Raw genomic sequence first — 21,189 nt, forward strand, 5'->3', positions numbered from 1 at the left:
TTTTAAATTTTCTCCATAGAATCTTGGTAGTATACAGATGTTTGGGACAAAGTTTCAAGATGGAGAAATTTTTATAAAAAAGTTTTTCTAAGAACAACTTTTGGTCGATTTTCAAAATTTTGATATTTTGTCAAAATAAATACGTTTTGATGACACAGTAAGCAATTTGAAATGATTCAAAGCCATAATGATTATATGAATAATTTCTCTAGAAGTAGCCATTTTCGAATTATATCAAGTTAAATGCAAAATATATTGTTTAAATATTAAAATAGGCCATTTTCATAAGTTATTCGCATTTCTCCATTAATAATAATACGTTTTCGAGAGTGAAGACCATATTTCTTTCCACTTACTTATTTTCCATGATGGAGGATCGCGAATAACTAATAAAAAAGGCCTATTTTAATATTTAAATAATATTTTTTTGCATTAAACTCGATATAATTCGAAAATGGCTACTTCTAGAGAAATTATTCATATAATCATCATGGCTTAGAATCATTTCGAGATGCTTACTGTATCATCAGAACGTATTTCTTTTGACAAAAAATCAAAATTTTGAAAATCGACCAAAAGTTGTTCTTAGAAAAACTTTTTTATTAAAAATTTCTCCATCATGAAACTTTGTCCCAAACATCTGTATACTACCAAGATTCTGTGGTGAAAATTTAAAAAATATTAAAAATGGGGTTTTTGTGTAATTTAAAATTTAAGTTTTATTTTTGAATTTTTTATGAAAATAAATAAATATTTTTTTCGGTGTATATTTTTTCTTATAGTCCAAAAGGTTCACTACAACTTTTTCATAGAACATTTTTCTCTAAAATCAACAGTTTCGGAGTTAGAATTTTTCAAATAAGTTACGTGCAAAAAATTATAGGCCATTTTCAAAAGTTACACTTGAGTCAAAATGATCAAATTTTCTATGGAGAACGCTTATTCTATCATATCAAAAACATGTGCAAAATTTAATCCAAATCGAAGACTATCGAGGTCGATTTTTATTTTTTTCGACTCATTCTGGATGGAATTCGTCTTAAGTAAGCATTTTAAAATCGTTTTTGAACAATTCCGCCTTTTTAGATTATGCCTTATGTTATTTTCCGCCTTTTGTTACACTGCCTTTTGAGTATCCGCTTTTTGTGATTCCGCCTTTCGTGTTTCCGCCTTTCGTCAGGGTCCCTTTCAGAGAGCGAGCAAAGGCGCTTAAGCCAAAGCTCTAGGGCCAGGACATGAGGAAGAAATGCCTATGTCCCAACCCAGGAGAACAACAATGGAGTGTGCATTAACTTTTTTAGCAACGCCACTCCCAACTATTTTACTTTTAACCCTGAATCGAAACGGTTGGTACCAAGATTATTATAATGACAGGTTTACCGATCTCAGCAGTCAGTGGGTGCGCGGTGTGGTTAGCTGCGGGGAAGGCGGAAGTGACAGTTGGCGAGTAGGCTAGCTGGCGGGTTTGTGTACTCAACCGTTTCTATGGGGTTGTTAGGGAATGTTTATTCCAACAAACATAAACACAGTGAAGTGAAAATTTTCTCCAGCATTTTGTCGCGAATCAAATTTTCGTCTTTAATATAGTGTTCCGGTGTTTTGTATCGAAGAAAAGCGGATTATTTGAAAAATTGGTTTAAAATTGCATGTAAATGTGGAAATTTCGAATAGTGCAGCGGGTGAGAGCCACCCACCACCGATGGTCTACCGATGAAAGAGAGGATGCGCCACGGTGTCGCCGTCTGACGAAGACGGTTGTATTCTTGTAACTTTATCTCGTAAGTTAAGTCATTCTACTATCAGTGCATTACACAGTGAAGTAAATTCAGATACTTTGCCGCGTATACCACACAGATGTGGGTGTAATTCTATACCACGCCATGCATCTGATATCCAAACAACCAAAACAAACTCGCCAGCTGTCACTTGGCATTTCAAAATGGCGGAATGGGAAATCTGACACATTGGGCTACCTCCCTTCTAGATACCTTGGTTGGTACGGTTGTCCCCGTCTCTTCCTTTCTGAATTGAAAATATTTTGGCTATCACTTTATTCATGCGTGAATAACCTGATCGTCTTGATTTTTATCAATTATCTTCAACCCCAAAGTCTGCACAGTGGGCCTGGCCATTTTAATATTTGTGTCATATCGCTGATATTCTGCAAATATTAATGCTGACAAGAAAATACCTGAATAAATTTAGGTATTTCCAGAATGCTTTTGAGATGAGGAGCTTCTGGAGGAAATCTTTCAAGAGTTCATTGAGAAGTATTGAAGGAATATCTGGAAAAATATCTTAAGAATTTCAAGAAGAATTTCTGAGCAATCTATGTGAAATTCCTTGAAGCAATTCTCCAAGAAAGTTCTATGGCATTGGCTAGAATTTAGCCTGGAAAAAGAAATAGCCAAATTTGATGATAGCTTTCTTCCAACAAAAAAAGTATGGTGGATGTTCGTAATAGTGTTAGTAAAAGCTTTTGATCAGTTTATTCATACGACCTATAACATAACGAAAATGTATCTTATTGTAAAAATCTTACTTATTTCGGTTCAAATTAACCAACTCAGTGGTCTGGAACTTTTCTGGAAAATGACTGGAAGGTCAGGGAAAGTCAGGGAATTTTATTTTCAAAATTGAGTCGACACCCTGTTGTTCGGGCAAACGGAATCTTCCATCTAGGAGAAACAAATAAAAATGAGCAGCTCCAATATTCATGTCCACTCTTCTAGCAGTGTTGAAGTCGGGATCGGCAAGAGGGAAGTTTTCGAGAATGCTCCATCGGGTGGTGGAGAACGACACTGCGGGTGTGTCACTGGTTTGCGCTGTACCAGAAACTCCAAAGATTCACTGAAGTCCGCCGCTCGGGAACGTATTTCAGCTCGGACTTCATGCTTTGCGTTCGTAAGTGTGCTATCGACGCCTGCTATCGGGGCATTGAAAACTTTGCGAGGAAGATGGAGTAACAGTCGCTCGCTGATTGCGTTGGGCTGGGATCCTTATCAATCCTTGGAATCCTTGTGTTGGTGGGACCGTTGTCAAGAGCACGCTGGTTTTGGACGACTTGGCAGCTGAAACAACTTCCGATATCGGGGTTGCGACAACAGCGGTTACCACACTGGAAGGTCCAATTTCAGCGCTAGGTCCTGGGTGAATCATCGGATGATGTCGTCTCGAGCAGTGCCTGCAGTTGTTCTTCGAACGACAATTGCGAGCAAAGTGGTCACTGCGAGTGTTTCTGCTTCTCGCAAGCAGGACAAGTCGGGAAGGATTTCGTTGGGGCTTCAGTGGCGGCATTCGAGCTCAATCGTGGCGGGTTGTGCTTCTTCTGGACGGGGATTTGGCTGATTGGCTCGGAAGAATGCTGAGGCCGGTAATCGAAATATTTTCCAGAACACCTTAAATATTTTCCAGCATATCCTTCCACCTTTAATCACTTTCAGTATAATGGGTTCGCCGCAGGGTTCAGTGAGCTCGTGGTTCATTCTTCATCGCCACTTACTGTTCTCATGCACACCGTTGAAGATCTCTTCACTCGAAGACTCCAAGCGCCTGCAGATCAATCCTATTTCCCGACTATTTTTGTTGTAAACCGTCAGCATTAGACTGGCCCTTAAAAGAAAAAAGTTGTAAAACTCAACGGGGCACCCCCTAGATATGAGCCTTAGGGTAAGGAAAACGCTCTCTCAAAATTTCAACTCAATTGGTTGCTCCACCAGCTGGCGCATTCGATTTGAAGTTTGTATGGGATATTCGTCTCGAGTATATTGAAAATTGATCCTATGTCACTGTTTCGTTCCGTATACTAATTGTTCGCGTTCAAATAAGCCTAGAATGACAAATACACTAGTTGATACCCTAATGAACATAATTGCAGAAGGTTGTATCTGGATTTAATCTCATTTTCATTACTCTTTCAGTTGTTGAAAGTTAGGCTTAGTTAGGCTCCCGTACAGTCACTTATATGCATGCGACATGTGCCTCAGCTCGTGGCTATGATGCGCTTAGTGGCTACCTCCAAGCTATGTTGAAGAAATACAAGCAGTATTGCATGATATACTTCAGATGGTTAAAACACCAACTTTATCAATTTTGATCATGGTACAATCTTCTACAATATTCTTCGCTATTACATCAAGTAGTGTTTTTGGCATTCTGGGTCCAATTGAACGCGATCATTAATTTTCCTGAACCAAACAGTAGATGATGTGCTGTTGCTCATATGTTTGAGCTGAAAATCCCATATTAACTTCAATTCAAATGCGCCAGCTCATGGAACGACCAAATGAGCTGAATTTTTCAGAAAGGCTTCCTCTAACCTTAAGAAATAACCCGGGGGGTGGGGTGGGGGGTGTGGGAATATGTGGAATCATACCACTTTATTTTTCTCCCATACTGAGCTGGGCCAGTCTAGTCAGCATGGATCCGAGGTAGATTAACACATTCAATATTTCGAAAGTATCCCCTTCTACCGTGGTATAAGGTGTCCCAGAAAGTATGGGAACGACTGTCATACTGCCATTTCAATACTAGTGCAGATAAAAATCTGATTTTCACGCATTATATTCTAGCACTTATTAAGAGTAGATTTTGAATTTCAAAAGATTTTTTTCGCTACCTGTTTGTTAATGATTTTACATTTCCAGAACCTCTTCTTATCAGTTTTGCACGTTGACTTATTTATACTTTCAGTCAATTGAAGGGCGATCGGACGAGCGACCGTGTGTATCGAAATCGCACAGTTTCGGAGGCTACGGAGGCTCGTCGCAAAATGCGCCGCTTCTGCGAGGCGACTCCATCACGTCCACCAAGAGTGCCAGCGGACGCCTGTTCACCAAGCAGGACTCCAACGCTAGTACAAACACTCCCTGGCGATTGTCCCCGTCCAGCAGTGGGTAAGTCCACGACTTGGCGAGCCGAAAGGCCGACGGTCAAACCCTTTCGTACTCAATAGGTCGTACTTTACTTTCAGCTACAAAACCCAATCGATTCGATCCGACTCGGTAACCCCGTCGCCAACCGGATATGGTAGTGGTGATCACACTCCGGAACCATGTATCCAATCGCCCTCCTCGTCCTGCGGCGTAGTTTGGGCGGTCACAGACATGGCGAGCGTCCCGAAGGGAAGTGTGCTGATTGATCCTCAGACGCTGCAGCCGATTGTCAATCAAGATGGGTACGATCAATTGGCATTATATAGAGTTCTATCTGATTCTGATTATCACTTTTTGAATGATTCAACAGCTCGATCTACCACTTCGATCCATCGAACCTGCCGGCCACGGCGAATCTCCCGGGCAGCGTTCCCAGGGTGCAGAAGAAGAAGTTCGAAAAGCAGAAGTCCTTCAGCAGCCGGAACAATCTCAACAGTAGCAGCTCGCTCGAATGTTCGATCGATCTTCCGCTGGGCAACAAAAATGACTGCGGTCAGCAGACCATAACCAACGCCACTACCACCATTGCCGAGGAGGTCGGCAGTGACCTGATCTACGATGGCTCTACGAGTACGATTAAGATTACCACGAGGGATAATCATGATATTGACGGTGAGATTGTTGAAATGAATTGTGGTATGTCCAGCCTACTCATAGAATAAAGTCCTTTTTTACAGAAAATTCTAGTCTATGCGAGGAAATCTCACAAACTACCAATGAGCTTGGTACACTCAAGCTGCAGAAACACCAAGCTACCAGTCCAATGCTGCAGGCCAGCGAACTGCAGCCCTTGGAGCTGAATGAGGTGAGTTGAAATATGTAAACCTTAGGTAACCTTATTATGGGTGTACCCCAGGATTTCCACACCAGGTATAATTCCAGAAGAAAACTTTTGTTAATTTCAGCAGTGAAATTGCTCAGAATGATTATAAAAAAATGAAACTGATGTAAATTCTGTAAAAATTTCAGAAAAAAAATGAGTAATTTTTGTAAGTATTTCTAAAACAGTTAGTTCTTGGAATGCCTGGACAAGTTTTTTAAATAGTCTATTGGTGCATTTTATCAAAAATTTCCTGAGTAAATTTAAGAAAAAGGGATTTTTCGAGTAATTTTTGAAGGAGTTTTTCATGAATCGAAAAAGAGCTATCAGGAGTAATTCCTAAAAGAGCATCTTGAGATATTAGTAAACATATCTTAAGAAAAGAGAACTCTTTGAATTATGCAAGGATTTTAAAAACAAAATATACTTAGATTTTCAGAAGCCTTACTTACTTGATACTTGATGGGCTACAATTCGCTACGATGAATCTGCGCCGAATGGATGAGTCTTCTCCACTGGGCTCGGTCCTGGGCCAATCGCTTCCAGTCGCCCTGAACGTTAAGTGCCCTTAAGTCCTCCTCAACCGCAAAAAGCCATCGTGTGCGCGGCCTACCACGAAGTCGGCGGCCTCGTCCGGGTTCTCTGTTGAATATTATCTTTGCTTGTCGTTCTTCCGGCATACGGGCAACGTGACCAGCCCAAAGCAGCCTGCCGTGTTTTATGCGCTTGACAATATCCACCTCTTTATACACTTGGTACAACTCGTGATTCATGCGACGCCGCCAGATGCCGTTTTCTAGTTTACCGCCGAGTATTGTTCGCAGCACTTTACGTTCAAACACCCCGAAAGCTCTCCGGTCGACTTCCTTCAATGTCCATGATTCATGGTCATAAAGGACAACCGGAAGGATCAGTGTCTTGTATAACGCGAGTTTTGTTTTCGTTTGCAGGCTACGGGACTTCAGCTGGTTACGGAGCCCGTAGAAAGCCCGACTCGCAGCTGCAATACGTCTTTTCACCTCGCGGGTAACATCATTATCGCATGTCACTAGTGTTCCAAGATACACAAATTCTTCCACCACTTCAAACTTATCACCACCTAGCACCATTTCGCTACCACTAACACGTCCGGACCCACGTTGACCACCAGCTATCATGTACTTCGTTTTTGTGGTGTTGATCGTGAGCCCGATTCTCGCTGTCTCCCTCTTGAAAGGCACGAACACCTCTTCCACTGCCCGACGGTCAATCCCGATGATGTCGATATCGTCCGCGAAGCCAAGGAGCATATGAGAACGTGTGATAATGGTACCGCTTCTCTGCACACCGGCTCTCCTGATAGCACCTTCGAGCGCTATGTTAAACAGCAAGTTAGAAAGAGCGTCACCCTGTTTCAATCCATCTAAGGTTACGAACGATGATGAAATCTCGTCCACCACCCGCACACTTGATTTTGATCCATCAAGCGTTGCACGAATCAGTCTAATCAGCTTCGCCGGAAAGCCATGTTCGGACATAATTTGCCACAACTCGTTTCTCTTCACTGAATCGTACGCTGCTTTGAAATCTACAAACAGATGATGAGTCTGCAAGTTGTACTCCCGGAATTTATCTAGGATTTGACGCAGGGTAAACATTTGATCCGTCGTTGATCGGCCCTCTCGAAAACCAGCTTGGTATTCGCCGACAAAGGACTCCTCATACGGTCTCAATCTGTTGAACAGAACTCCAGACATGATTTTGTACGCCGAATTAAGGAGTGTTATCCCTCGGTAATTGGCGCACTCCAGTCGATGCCCTTTCTTGTACAAAGGGGAAATGAGACCTTCCAACCAACTAGTAGGCATTTGTTCTTCCTCCCATATCCTCGATATGATACGGTGAAGGAGTTCGTGCAGCTGCTCGCTTCCGTGTTTGAGAAGTTCGGCCGGGAGCTCGTCCTTCCCAGCAGCCTTGTTGTTCTTCAGCCCATTGATAGCTTTTTTTACCTCATCTAGCGTTGGAGGTTCCACAGCCTGTCCATCGTCATCGATTTGAATTCTGCTACCAGATCCACTTCCATTATTTCCATTCAACAATGACTCAAAGTACTCTTTCCACCTGGCGGCCACCATTGTCTTATCCGTCAGCAAGTTTCCTTCGCGGTCGTTGCACATGGCGGGAGACGGCGCTGTTTTTCTCCGCACACCATTTACGGACTCGTAGAACCGTCGCATGTTGTTCTCTTCCATAGCTTCTTGCGCCTGAGCAATTACTGCCTCTTCATGCTCCTTTTTCTTTCTGCAATGGATCCGTTTTTCGGCTGCCCTTGCTTCCTTGTACCGCTCTCTGCTCTGACGGGTACCAGACACCAGCATCCGGCTTCTAGCCATGTTCTTCTCGTTCGTCATTCTCTGGCACTCCTCGTCGAACCAACCGTTCCTTGGTCTTCGTTGAGCAGTACCTACCACTTCTCGCGCTACTGTGCTCACCGCTCCGTGGACTGACTCCCACAGATCGCTGAGGTTGACGCTTTCGTCGATTTCGCTAATCCGCTCGTCGAGCTTTTGATGGTAGTCCGCTGCTACACCATCTGCTGACAGGCGTTGGATATTGAAACGCAACGATTGTCGATTTCTAGAACTCGAGACGGTTGATAATCGCGCTCGAATTTTGCTTACAACGAGATAGTGGTCTGAGTCGATATTAGGACCCCTGAAAGTTCTAACATCGATGACGTCGGAAAAATGTCGGCCGTCTACCAGAACATGGTCGATTTGGTTGCAAAGTTCGCCATTTGGGTGTTGCCAGGTGTGCTTGCGGATATCCTTGCGTGCAAAGTAAGTGCTACTGATGGCCATCCCCCTGGTGGCAGCAAAGTTCACTAAACGTAGGCCGTTGTCGTTGGTAACAGAGTGAAGGCTCTCTTTACCAATGATAGGGCGGAAGAAGTCCTCTTTTCCGACCTGCGCATTAGCGTCGCCGATGACAATTTTCACGTCGTGTTTTGGGCATTCTCCATAGGTCTTGTCTAGACATTCGTAAAACGCGTCCTTCACGTCATCGGGTTTGTCGTTAGTCGGTGCATATACGTTGATCAGGCTGTAGTTGAAGAACTTGCCCCGAATCCTCAATACGCAGATTCAGAAGCCTTATTGTTTAGTAAACTCTAAAAATTCGTCCAGAAATCAATTAGAAGGGTCTGAGGCAACCTGAATTGTTCTGAATGTCTTTCTGATTAAAAGTTGCACTCCATGAATTATACATTAAGTGTATCATGACGCAATCTTATACCTATAGGTATGAATTCAGAATCTTTGAAAAACTCAAATAATAACCTTCGTAGCAAGCATTTTTTCGACTTGGCTACGCCCATGAACTTTATCGAACTTCAATATTCTTCCAAAACAGATTCAGCTCAACGCCAACCATGAGCATGACCATGGTACCCTTTCGGAAGCCGTTACACCGTTGCTAACCGATCCTGAAACAGGCGGCGGCGGAACTCTCATGGTAGCGGTCAACAGTGATACTAGTAGTGTCAAACACGATAACCAACCGGAGCATCAACAGCATGGCTTGGCCAGCGACGATGCCAACGATGCCAACAGCGAGCACTCCCAAGAGGCGGACAAAAAAGACGAAACGGGCGGCGGCAAGATGAACGCGGTACAGACAGTTCCTTTGGTAAGTTACTCCAACTCGGCGACACCCAACAGTGCGTACACGATCAACTACGAAAACGGCGGCGGAACTCCAGGCGGGGCCGGGACTGCCGTTTACGCTTCCGGTGCTCCAGGATTGTCGACGACATATCAGACAGGGGTAAGAACCATTTTCTTTGTCTCGGGCTCATTAGTTTCATCATCATCTATCGTCTTCTTCTACAGCCGGACGGCACTATCTACGCTGTACCTTCACCACTAGTTTATACATATCCTTCGGCGATGGATCCGGAAATGTCCGGATATTTTGTTCCTGTCTACGACCAGCAGCGTGATCCGAACATGTGCACTGCTGCGGGTACACCAGTCTACCAAGCAGCGGCAGCCGCTGCCGGGGCGGCCTCTACAGTATTACCCATAGCGTACACTCCAACGGCGGCTTACAGCGGTGCTCCTCTCTACCAGAATCCGACGGCGGTCATGTACTCTTCGGAGCAGTTCCCAACTTCGGCGCAAGCAACGGCCGCTGCCGCAGCTACAGCCGGTCCTCTTCCGCAATATCCAATCGGGTATCCGATTAGCATTGGCTATCCCTTCAATAGTAAGTATTCAACAATTCTATCACATTTCCTCCGAAACTATTCTCCCTAAACAAAACTAACTCTCATAACCACTCAAGAAATATATTGCTAAAGAGTGCCTTTAGAGGCCATAGCAAGCAAGTTCAGGTTTTCGCGCCGCTGAAGTGATGTTGTGAACATCGAGCATGTTGATGTAGATGGCTGCTCAGTCAAGGATAGATGATCAATTCGGTGAGCTCGTTTCATGCTTTTATTATAACATCATGATACATTTGTAATAAAAAGAATAGGAATGTTAAAAAATGCATGTCAATAAAAAAAAATGCATTTTGGTCATATTGGCGCGTACGTCGACTATGCGAACATGGGCAGTATAGTGGACTTTCTACTAAGGTACACCGACCCTACTTCATTTCAAAATTTGCCATTCTTTTCAGCATAGACTGTTTTTCCGAACAATACTCTACTCATGGTACTTTAGTGGTTATTGAAGTTTAAACTTCTAGTATTCTTATCATAGTGAGTTCAGATTATATGGATCCAAAACTTGTCATAGAAATCGGGGGGTTTTGAAATCTGGCGAATAGTTTTTGGGGAAATGTGATAGAATCATGCCCAAGATAGAATCGAGCACAATTTACACATCTTTCTTCATTTTCCCAGGTACAGCTTACCAAAACTACTGGAATCAACCGATCACATATTATCATCTTCCCCAAACACCGGTACCATCCGCGGGAAGCACTCCGATCATAATGCCACCTCCGCAGACTCCCACGAATAGCAGCATGATGTCAGCGACTTCCATGCATGGCAAACGAAACACGACACCCCCTAACCACGGCCAACAGTCGCAAAATCAAGGGCAAAGCGCATCCGTAACACCGGTACCGATTTCGCCGTTTACTACCAACATACCGATGCAATTGCCGGATCCTAGCGCCGGCCCCATGTACGCAATTCCTCAACCTATCTACTCTAATATGCTTCCATTTGCTGGTCCTATGACTCCGCATCCTCATCATCCGTCTGCTGGTGCGGGTGGCGGCGGAACAATCGTAAACTCAGTACTTCCCACTGCCACTGCAGCTGCTGCCATCAGTTACCATCCACATCCACATTCACAGTCCAATCAGGGCAATCTGGACTCGCTACCCTCCAGCAATGGGTCGGCCAGCAACATCTACTCAAACACTAGTCAGAACAACAATGCCCAAACGCCTCAATCCACGCCAAGCACGCCACTCTCATTGCCGCTCTCGTTACCTCCCCATGGCAAGAATCCACCCCTCTTTGCCACTCCTCCTATTCTTCCCAATGGCTACAACCCTCAAATGGGCTCCGCTTCGGGTAGCGGAAGTGGTGCTGCTGGTCATCACCACTACAACCCTAGCCATTCGTACGAAGACCGTAAAAGCAGTGGATCCAGCGGTGGCTACCAGGGAAAGCGATCAAATCCCAACAGCGGCAACTACTTCAACTATAGCAACAATAACAGCAGCCGCCAGATGACTCCCAACAGTGTTGGCGGCGGAAGTGGCAGCAACTATCAGAACCAAGGCAATTCCGGAACCAATGGCCCCAAGAGCTACGTAAACTCGAACAATACAGGGAACAATCAAAATTCTAACAACGGCGGCAATGGCACCGGACCACTCATGCTAGGACAACCCCCGAAGGGTCGATCTGAAGGCCAGACAACCGTGACCAAGCCACCACTGATACCAACATTACCAAACAACAATAATAATAGCACTAGCAGTAATACCAACCCTAGCGATAAGACACGCATCAACCGTTCATCAAAGCCACCAAATCTAGACTTAAAGCGAAGCTACAACAATTTTAACGTAAACAGTAGAAATACGCCGAGCACAAACTCAACGGAAAGTAACAACTCACCAAACAGTATTACATCGTCATCGGTGCACGAGCATCACCAGCAGCAGCTGCCACATCCGCACCATCACCACCATCCGCAGTCGCATCACCCATTCGCCCACAGTAGTAGCGGTGGAAGCGGAGGATCAAACCCGTCGCACCATCCGTACTACCAGTCGCAGCAGCAGCAACATCAACCGCAGCAGCAGACCTACTACCACCACAGCCAGCGCGGTGGTAGCGTTGGTAGTAATAGCGGAGGCTCCAGTGCTACGGCCGGAGGGGCAGCAGCTGGCCACGCCATGCCGTCGAGTGCCATTCAGTCGGCGGCGGCCGTCGCTGCGGCTGCATGTGCCGCTGCGGCCATCGAGCCGTACCACTCGCAGCTGATTCCACTGAATGCCGCCGGGATGTCCTACGTCAAAATCGGGCAGACCTACTTTACGCATGTGAGTATTGACCTATTGGGATTTAGAGGGATTTAGAAGATGAAGCATGGGATAAAGCAGGGAATCGTATCATCAACGAAGAATACCTAACTCGTACATTATTGGCTACAACGTAGCATCTCGCCATTGCCTGGAGCCTTGTAAAGTTCCATCTTCGTCGATCGAAGGGGATACTTCCACATAAATTAACTCATTGCGCGTGGTAAAGAGGGATAAATTATGTGTGAAATAATGAAAACATTCCACATGCTCGGCTGGGATTCGAACCCAGGGCTCTTGTATTCCAGACGAGCGCTTTACCAACTAAGCTACCGAGCCACTTGACGACCCAAAAACTCAGAAGGTTATAAGTTTCGAATTCAAATCTCCCAGATCACGCAGACCCTTTTCTTAACCCACATCCATCCATCTAATGTATACTACACTCAAAATATATATACAAGCGCGCAGAGTGAGTACGATTTATTTGGTGTTGGAACTGTTTGCCTATCATACCTAGACTCAGAAACACGGGTAGTCACAGAATTACTAAATTTTAGCTAATGACTTTTTTCTATCTGCCTCTCTTCCTTTCTGTAGAGAATTTTATTCCTGTTTGTCAATTTGCCTGGGTTGAAGCATCGCTAAGCTTCCAGTCGAAATGACAGTTAGTGTAAATATTCACAGCAAAGTAAAAGAGAGGCAGATAGAAAAACATCTCGATATCGAAGCAAAAAAAGGGAAAACTCATTTTTAAGTATTTTTTAACTTATTTTTGAGTTATTTTTCTCTCCCTATTTCATTCGATCCTTCTATTGTTGTCAGAGAGCGAAGAACAAAACAACCCAAAAACCAAACCCTTGTGCGTTACCTCAAATTTGAGTAAGTGGCATAGTACTGGAAGTTGAGTTATTTGATCTGCCGGTTGAGTGAAAAGAACTTAGCCAGTCAGTAGGTATTTTTTTTGCATGGGTTGCAAATGAAAAGAAAATCGGGAATGAAAATCACAGCGAAATAGGGAGATATCGAGATATGGAGAGTGAAAATGTATGCAAAATGAAGAGACCGACTAAATCATCGACATACACTGATAGGCAAAATACAGTGCCCACCTTACCAGTTTTCGAATTTCTCTCATTGATTTGGTTCAAATTAAAGTTAACACACTTAAACCTTTTTTGATATTTTGTTTTTGATATTCTTTAAAAGTTGCACTTACGAAAATTTGATAAAAAAAAGAGTTTTACTCAAAGAAAAAGAAAATCAATTTGTTTAAAAAAAATAGTGACAAAAAAAGTGCCCACTTCCTTCTTGGCCCCAGAAAAGATAATTTAAGAAATAAAAGGCAATTTAATAGTTAATGTGTCCTCCTTTGGCCTTAAGAAATTGCTGGAGGTGCTTCGGCATGCTTTTCACCAGGTTTTGTAGGTGTTGTGAATCTAGTTCCACAAAGTTGGATTACGAAGCGCCTCCAGCAAGTCCTTAAAGCCAAAGGAGGACACATTAACTATTAAATTGCTTTTTATTTTTCTTAAATCATCTTTTCTGGGGCCAAATAGGAAGTGGGCACTTTTTTTTAAACAAATTGATTTTCTTTTTCTTTGAGTAAAACTCTTTTTTTATCAAATTTTCGTAAGTGCAACTTTAAAAGAATATCAAAAACAAAATATCAAAAAAGGTTTAAGTGTGTTAACTTTAATTTGTACCAAATCAATGAGAGAAATTCGAAAACTGGTAAGGTGGGCACTTTATTTTGCCTATCAGTGTAGGGAGAGATATCGAGATGTAGAACATCGAGATGTGGAGAGTTGACTGTATTCATTAGGGTAAATTGGTATAATACGCCCCAACCGGGCAATACGCCCACTTCATTTTCGAGGTATTGAGGCTTCTTTAACACGTAAATATGATTACATATCTTAAATAGCCGCGAAAAAATGATGTTGCGCAAATAAGATCTTTGGGAAGTAAAAACAATCAATAGAAATACCAAAAATATCGAAAATCAGCTTTTTGGCATAAAACTTTGGGTCCGATAGGCAAGCCTCGTTGTAAATGAAGCCTATCCTTTACTATTGTACTTATTACAAATCTTTTACCAGAAGACGACTGCTAATGGATCCTTTTAAGTTTAGAAAGTGGTGGAATTCTCCTTGGAAACATTTCTACAACGCTGCGGAACTTTTTCTACGGGAGGGGCATATTGTCCGGTTTATTTTGAAACGTCAAAATTTGGACCGTTTACAGAAAATGTATTGTACTCTTTTTATAAGCTACCTGGCAAGATAAAGTTGCATGCAGAGCATGGCCAACTATGAAACTAACACTTTGATACCAAAAACTATAGAAGTAATGCATTTGCCACTGCGATAGAGCAGTTTTTCCTTAGGGGGCGTATTATACCTGTTTACCCTGATGCATGAACTTTAGTAATTCTGTGACTATTTTTATTTCTGAGTGTACATCGCTACCACAACAACTGTATTATAGAAGAGTAAAGCTGCGATAAACTATCAACGTGTCATTCTCACTCATGTGACGACATGACTACTATACAGAGGGGCAGTACACTCTGATATATAGCGACACATATATTGAGATTTTCGGTAATCCAATCCGCATGGTCATAAAAAAAAATATGAAAAAGGTCTGCGTGATCTGTGGGGATTTTGGGTTCGATTTCAGGACTGTCCAGGGTCCTTTCGTAATGGAAATTTCCTTGACTTCCCTGGCAAATTTATAATTGGAAATTATTATTATTATTATTTTGGCTTTATTAAGGAGATTTTCAGCCCTAGGCTGGTTCATCTCCGTATAATTGGAAATTATCTGGAATACCTCAATATGGTAATCAGTAGTTATTATCTTCTGCTCGGGTACTGTGTTCGATAGTGACTGCAGACGAGTCGCATAAATCGGCTCGATTTACAAAAAAGTCCCCTTATTTTCCTTAAGTAAATCAGAAACCTCAGAAGAACAGTAATAAATTACACTGCGGAACACGTTTTTGTCTCCAGCATCAGAATACCTCTATTTACTCAATTAAGGGTTGCTGAATCCATTGCCGTTTACAGAAATGTCATAGCACGTCTAGTTTTTGAGATATTGGTTGTTGAAAATGCAAAAATTGACTATTTCAGCCAACTTGCATGCAAGTTTGCCAGCTTGTAAGGCAATTCACTAGCTTAATTTGCCACAGAATTCAAACTTTATGTGTATAACAATACTTATCATCAAAGTTTATATTATTTTTGATGCAGAAAAGTTATTTTTTGATGGTTTAAAAAAGTATTGTATTTTGCCATATAAGAGAAATGAAGAATTTTGTATGTAAACTGCAAGCATCTTGAAAAAGATCGGTTTAATCTTAATTTAATCGTGAATCTTCAAACAAAATATATCTAAAACGAAAGTTTAAGTCCTCTTTTGCATGCTTGATGGATAAGATCACAAAAAAGTTTGATAAAATATGCTTCAAATTTTAGGTAAACATCAATAAAACCAATGTTTTATACAACTTTGGCGACCTGTAGCTAAAAATTGTGACGTGCTGGGAAATTTCTGAGAACGGCATCAGATTCAGCAACCCTAAATCTACTAGAGACACATAATTTGATCCTTGAGACACGCAAAAATGTCATTTTTGTTGCGCTGTGTTATGTAGGAATCGAATTTCACTATGAAATAAATAAAATCGAACCACTCCCCGAGCAGAAGAAAATAACTACTGAATACCAAATTGAGGTATCCCATACCAGATAATTTCCAAAACTTACAACCAGAATGAGGTATGAATGAGCCCTGCCTAAGAGGTAAAATACCTCAAATAATACCTTATACATATTCTTCAAATACCAAGCTGATAACTAGATCAGGTATTGTAATACCTAAATAATACTTGATGGATTTTCATATAAAAGTGAAATTTTTCAATACCTCCAGCAGTCTTCAATAGCTATCGAATACCAAAATAAAGAATTTTTAATTTTTAAACATTTTTTTTTTTCAAATACCAAAATGAGGTATTGACAACTGAACAATACCTAATTATGGTATAATACCAAAATATGGTATGCATAAGTTATTGCGAGTTATTCTTTCCTTCTCAGGATCTATACCCTAAAATCTCATTGGGTTACCAACACGAATTCACTCTTTGTAAACCACATTTACCTATGATTTAGAAGTCTGAAGTCCATCACCATAGGCTAAAAATGGAGTTGATGGTGAGGTTTGGGCCTGAGGATCAGAAGATCCACGGTTCAAGTACAAGTGATATATTTTTTTTTTTTTCTTCACACTAATCAAGCTAACGTTTGTAATTATATAACCTAATTTGGAACATTTCCATAGGTTTATTTTTTTTAAAATTCACTCGCCGTTCTAAAACACGTTACAGGAAGAACAACCTTCTGATATGTAAAGACAACTATGAGTGATGACTTAAGTTAAATCAGCGTAGCAACAGCCTTGAGAACTAGAACCCACCTCAAGACACCCAGCAACGAAGAAGCATTCATTGAGTACTAATTACGTAATGAGTCCTTCAGTCTTTGGAGTAAACCCGCATCGTACTTAAAACCTGAATATATGCCGTATAAAACATGGGTAACTGTGATTTTCAAAGAGTGCATACGTGAATGATTCGCTTTCAATTATTTCGCAGTTAACATTAATTCTCACATGAAAATAATGTATGAACGATACGATATGTAATAGATGAAATAGATAATTGAACTGGACACAACATAAATAAATTTTTTATCTGAATTTATATGGCAAACTGTAAAAAATATATTGCTTTATTCGAGATATGTTTGACTAATTAAGTTAAAAGCATAATTAATAAGCGGTTTAAACAACAGTTAACAGTTTCTTTGGCAAAGTGACAGATTATTATCTTAGCAAAAGGCTAGTGATATTTTCGAATGATTTTCAAAGTAGGGGAAAGTGGGGCAGTTTGGCCACCTTAGGACAAAGTCGATAAAAGTGCTAAAAATATTATGTAAACTTTGGATTTTTGCGTCATTTCCAACAATTCTCAGATCATTACACTAGATCTGTGTGATTTCCGTTGTCTGATCGAGTTCCCGAATAAATGAGAGATTTTTCAAAATTTGTCATTTTTTGAGTCGATTTTTTACCGATGGGGTGAAATGAGCACCCTATTTTTGGTCGTTAAATTGTCACATATAATCTAAGAATTCAATTATTTTTTTCACTACACTTGAAAGTTATTAGTATTTTTAAACTCTCAGCGCAAAAAGATTAAATTTTAGAAAATATTCTAACAGTCAAATTTCATCATTCCGAAATGATGAAATTTGAAAGAGCCATTCGGGGAAATATGGGCAGTTTTTTTTTTCGAAATTTCCTTTTCTTTGAGTTTAGAACACTGAATTGTAGCGTGTCTATTGCTTCATTCCCTCGTCAGCTTTGGGGTTGCATGTTATTTCTGATGAAATTTCAAGAATTTTTCGCGGTTTTCAATGGGTGCTCATTCCACCCCATTGGCCATACCGCCCCGACTACCCCTAATTTTTATGTTTCAGGAACGCAGTTGCGTGGAAAGATCCAAAATAACACAAAATCGATTTGATACACCTCTAAAACTGTCTCAGAGAAATAGTTAGATGTGAAGACAAACATAGCATGTTTTACTTGTTTGTTGTTCTGTGAATAACAGTGCGCGGAATAAGGGCATTATAAAAAGAGACATGCCCTTATTCCGCGCAATACTTTTTGAGGTCAATCTCAATAATTATGCTAATATTTGATTAGATTTCATAGAAGCATAATGAAACATATCTACTTACTAAGTTTTATAGAATATTGCATTAAAAATTAAACATTTTCAATAAATAAATCACGTTTGTTTGTGTCTTACAGCGTTAGCACGGACGCTAAGAAAATTAGAAAAATAGCGTCTACTTAGCCGGACCTCCATTGATTATTTTTTTTACGCTTTATTTGTTTTTATTTGGGAATCAAACTTATTCTAAATCAAAGTAGCATCAAATGGCATTAAAAGTTGCTGCAATATTAATGTTTATTTCCATCTTCTTCTTCTTCTTTCTGGCGTTACGTCCCTACTGGGACAGAGCCTGCTACTCAGCATAGTGTTAGCTTAGTGTTATGAGCACTTCCACAGTTATTAACTGAGAGCTTACTTTGCCAATGACCATTTTTGCATGTGTATATCGTGTGGCAGGTTTGAAGATACTCTATGCCCTGGGAAGTTGAGAAAATTTCCAACCCGAAAAGATCCTCGACCGGTGGGATTCGAACCCACGACCCTCAGCTTGGTCTTGCTGGATAGCTGCGCGTTTACCGTTACGGCTATCTGGGCCTGTATTTCCATATATAAATAATTTTGTATTAAATGGCCGGAATTAGGGCACTTTACGGTACCCAGATTTCGCTTAGTATTTTCAAGATAATGCTGAAAATTTTGATAAGTCATTATAAGAGCATAGGATCCTGTAAGGATTCTCCAGAATCTAGTTAGAAAACTCCTAGATACAACTAGGGATCATCAGGATCTCGTAAGGAAAAATTTGATTATTTCATGCGGCACTTCAGAAATTCATTTGAATATGAATTTACTGGAAATACACAATTTAGGGAGTCGATGCCGATTATGGACCCTGTGCGTATTACAGAAAAACATAAAATTTACACTCAAATCCACCGGGGGAACTTCGATTGCATTGTTAGTCAGCAGTTACAGGCAAAATATTTGGTCTAAGGTGCATAAATACAGAAAATTGAACAATTTTTTAAGTGAAACCACGCAAGATGGTCCATAACAGGCATGTCGGCAGCGAGCCGGACTACATGAGAATCAAATGGAGGGTCTATAATAGGAAACGTCAAATTTGTAAACATTCCTATTATGGACCCCGGGAGGGTCCAAAATAGGCATAAGGACAACAGTTTTCCAAATAAGTATTTCACTGGGTAAATCGAAGTCGCTTTTGTAGTGATTCTAAAGATTTCGGGGGAGTTGCAGTATTCTAATCAAGTGTTGCAATAGTCGATGATGCGATTCAACAATAATAAACTCAGGCTTATTCAGGTTTTCTTATAGACTGAATTGTGTTGCGTGTCGAAATGTTACCCTATACAGAGGAGTGGTTACTCTTCAAGTTTTAACATTTCGTACAAAAGGTAGAAATATCGACAATATGCCGTATATTGGGTCAAAGTGTTGTATCTGGACAAACATTTCAAAAGATCACATCGACATTGGTAAACAATAGATTTGTAAGGCGCTGTTGAGCCCAATTCAACTCGATCACGCTTACCAATACCACTATCAGGAAGAGCTAACACTAATCTTCCTAGTCGTGTAAGTTTACGTGGGCGGGCTAAAAAGAGCTCAACAGCAACGTTTCTGAAAAAAAGGCTCAAGACCTCTTGGGCCCTTCTCAAATGTTTGTCCAGGTACCGTAAAATCGGGTGTAATTGATCAGAAGGGTGAAATTGATCATCATATCACACGATTTTATTTATTCGTAATGGAGCACAAATATCAATGTAAGCTGCAATAAATGAACGTTGTTTGTCGTCACTATTGTCGAATTGTGTGATATGAAGTTTTTTTGCGTTAAAGAATGTTTATTATTATGAAAATAATGTAAAATTTCAAAATCATGCACGGTGCAGTATTGACAAACACATATAAACTTCTATTTCTAAGCAAGGATTTGAACATGGTATAAACCTGAAAGTTTGTGAGGATGCTTGAGATATATCCCTAAACCAGATTTCATCACCAAAACTCGTACCAATTAGCTCATACGGTTGAATTAATTGAATTTCTGTTAGATATCATTGAATTCCTTAGGAAATTGCATACATTTAGGCGTTTTCCGCGCGTAATTGTTGAAATTTAACTGTTCGTTATTTATATAAATATTGCATTGTTAAGAATTTGACAAGCATATTCGGCTTCAGAGAGTTCAAATTTATCATGTAGAGTTGTTTTGAAAACTAACAATAATGGCATTGACAAGTGATCAATTTCACCCCGAAATGAGATCCCCTGATTTTTTATTTTAAAGATATATGTTAACACTAAAATGACATTTGTTAGAAAATTTCTCTACATGAGTCGATAAGGCATTGTTAACATTATAGAAAACAAACTAGAAAAACCGTGAAAAATGATCAATTTCACCCGAAATTACGGTATGTGGCTATATATTGCTGTTTGCATTTGATATGCAAATCTTGACTATACGTCTTCCAAATGCGGTAACACAAAACAATCAAAGGACACCTAGCAACGATTATAGAAATCACCGCCGCCCTAGCAAGAAAAATCTATATTTGACATCGCATTCCTTGTGAAAAATCTCACCGCGTTTGGTGTTCCCGCATTTGATATTTGCAATTTAAATGCACACAGCAATACTAATTACCCTTTAAGTAGCTCTACATTAGCAGTGATAATTTAGTGTTAATTAGTGGTGATATCTGGGAAGTTTTTGAGCTCTTTAATTAATGTTCGAATCCTCTGAGCAGAATCTCAACAGAGAAACTTAAAAGTAGATGGAATACCGTATACCTTTTAATTCCGCTCCTAAATGCTTATCTTTGACAGATACGCGTATTTCGACTACCACTTGCAGTCTTCTTCAGTGTCAGTTACTCGTTTTTGAGATTGTTCGCACATTATCGCTTGAGCTATATGAAAAGGAATACAGTAATGACCCGATTTTGTCAGCCCCCGATTTTATCTACCCCCGATTTTAGCACCCTTTTTTATCCGATTTTGTCAACCTAAAATGGATATTTATTTTAATCAGAGTAAGCACATCTATACTGGCAATAATGGGTGCATGAAGTCAATTTATTATGACCTTGGCCACATCTATACAATAATCTAAAAACCAA

General features: G+C 40.7%; 1 protein-coding gene and 1 non-coding gene across 15 annotated transcripts in view; one reads left to right on the top strand and one right to left on the bottom strand.

Moving 5' to 3' along the window:
• The window catches only part of LOC5571599 (protein encore), a 267,851-nt gene that overhangs the window by 237,212 nt on the left and 9,450 nt on the right, over window positions 1-21,189 (top strand). For 13 of the 14 annotated variants that reach the window (XM_021841628.1, XM_021841627.1, XM_021841617.1 and 10 more), the window contains 7 exons: window positions 4,693-4,895; window positions 4,955-5,176; window positions 5,245-5,546; window positions 5,612-5,739; window positions 9,145-9,558; window positions 9,624-9,999; window positions 10,643-12,309. In XM_021841628.1, coding sequence (XP_021697320.1) covers window positions 4,693-4,895; window positions 4,955-5,176; window positions 5,245-5,546; window positions 5,612-5,739; window positions 9,145-9,558; window positions 9,624-9,999; window positions 10,643-12,309 — 3,312 coding nt within the window. The remainder of the gene's footprint in view (window positions 1-4,692; window positions 4,896-4,954; window positions 5,177-5,244; window positions 5,547-5,611; window positions 5,740-9,144; window positions 9,559-9,623; window positions 10,000-10,642; window positions 12,310-21,189) is intronic. The other variant, XM_021841630.1, reaches the window with a different exon arrangement.
• On the bottom strand, window positions 12,556-12,627 carry Trnas-gga. Its single transcript has one exon. It is a non-coding gene; the product is annotated as a tRNA-Ser (tRNA).

Source organism: Aedes aegypti, chromosome 2 (assembly GCF_002204515.2).
Source record: "Aedes aegypti strain LVP_AGWG chromosome 2, AaegL5.0 Primary Assembly, whole genome shotgun sequence".
Taxonomy (NCBI): domain Eukaryota; kingdom Metazoa; phylum Arthropoda; class Insecta; order Diptera; family Culicidae; genus Aedes; species Aedes aegypti.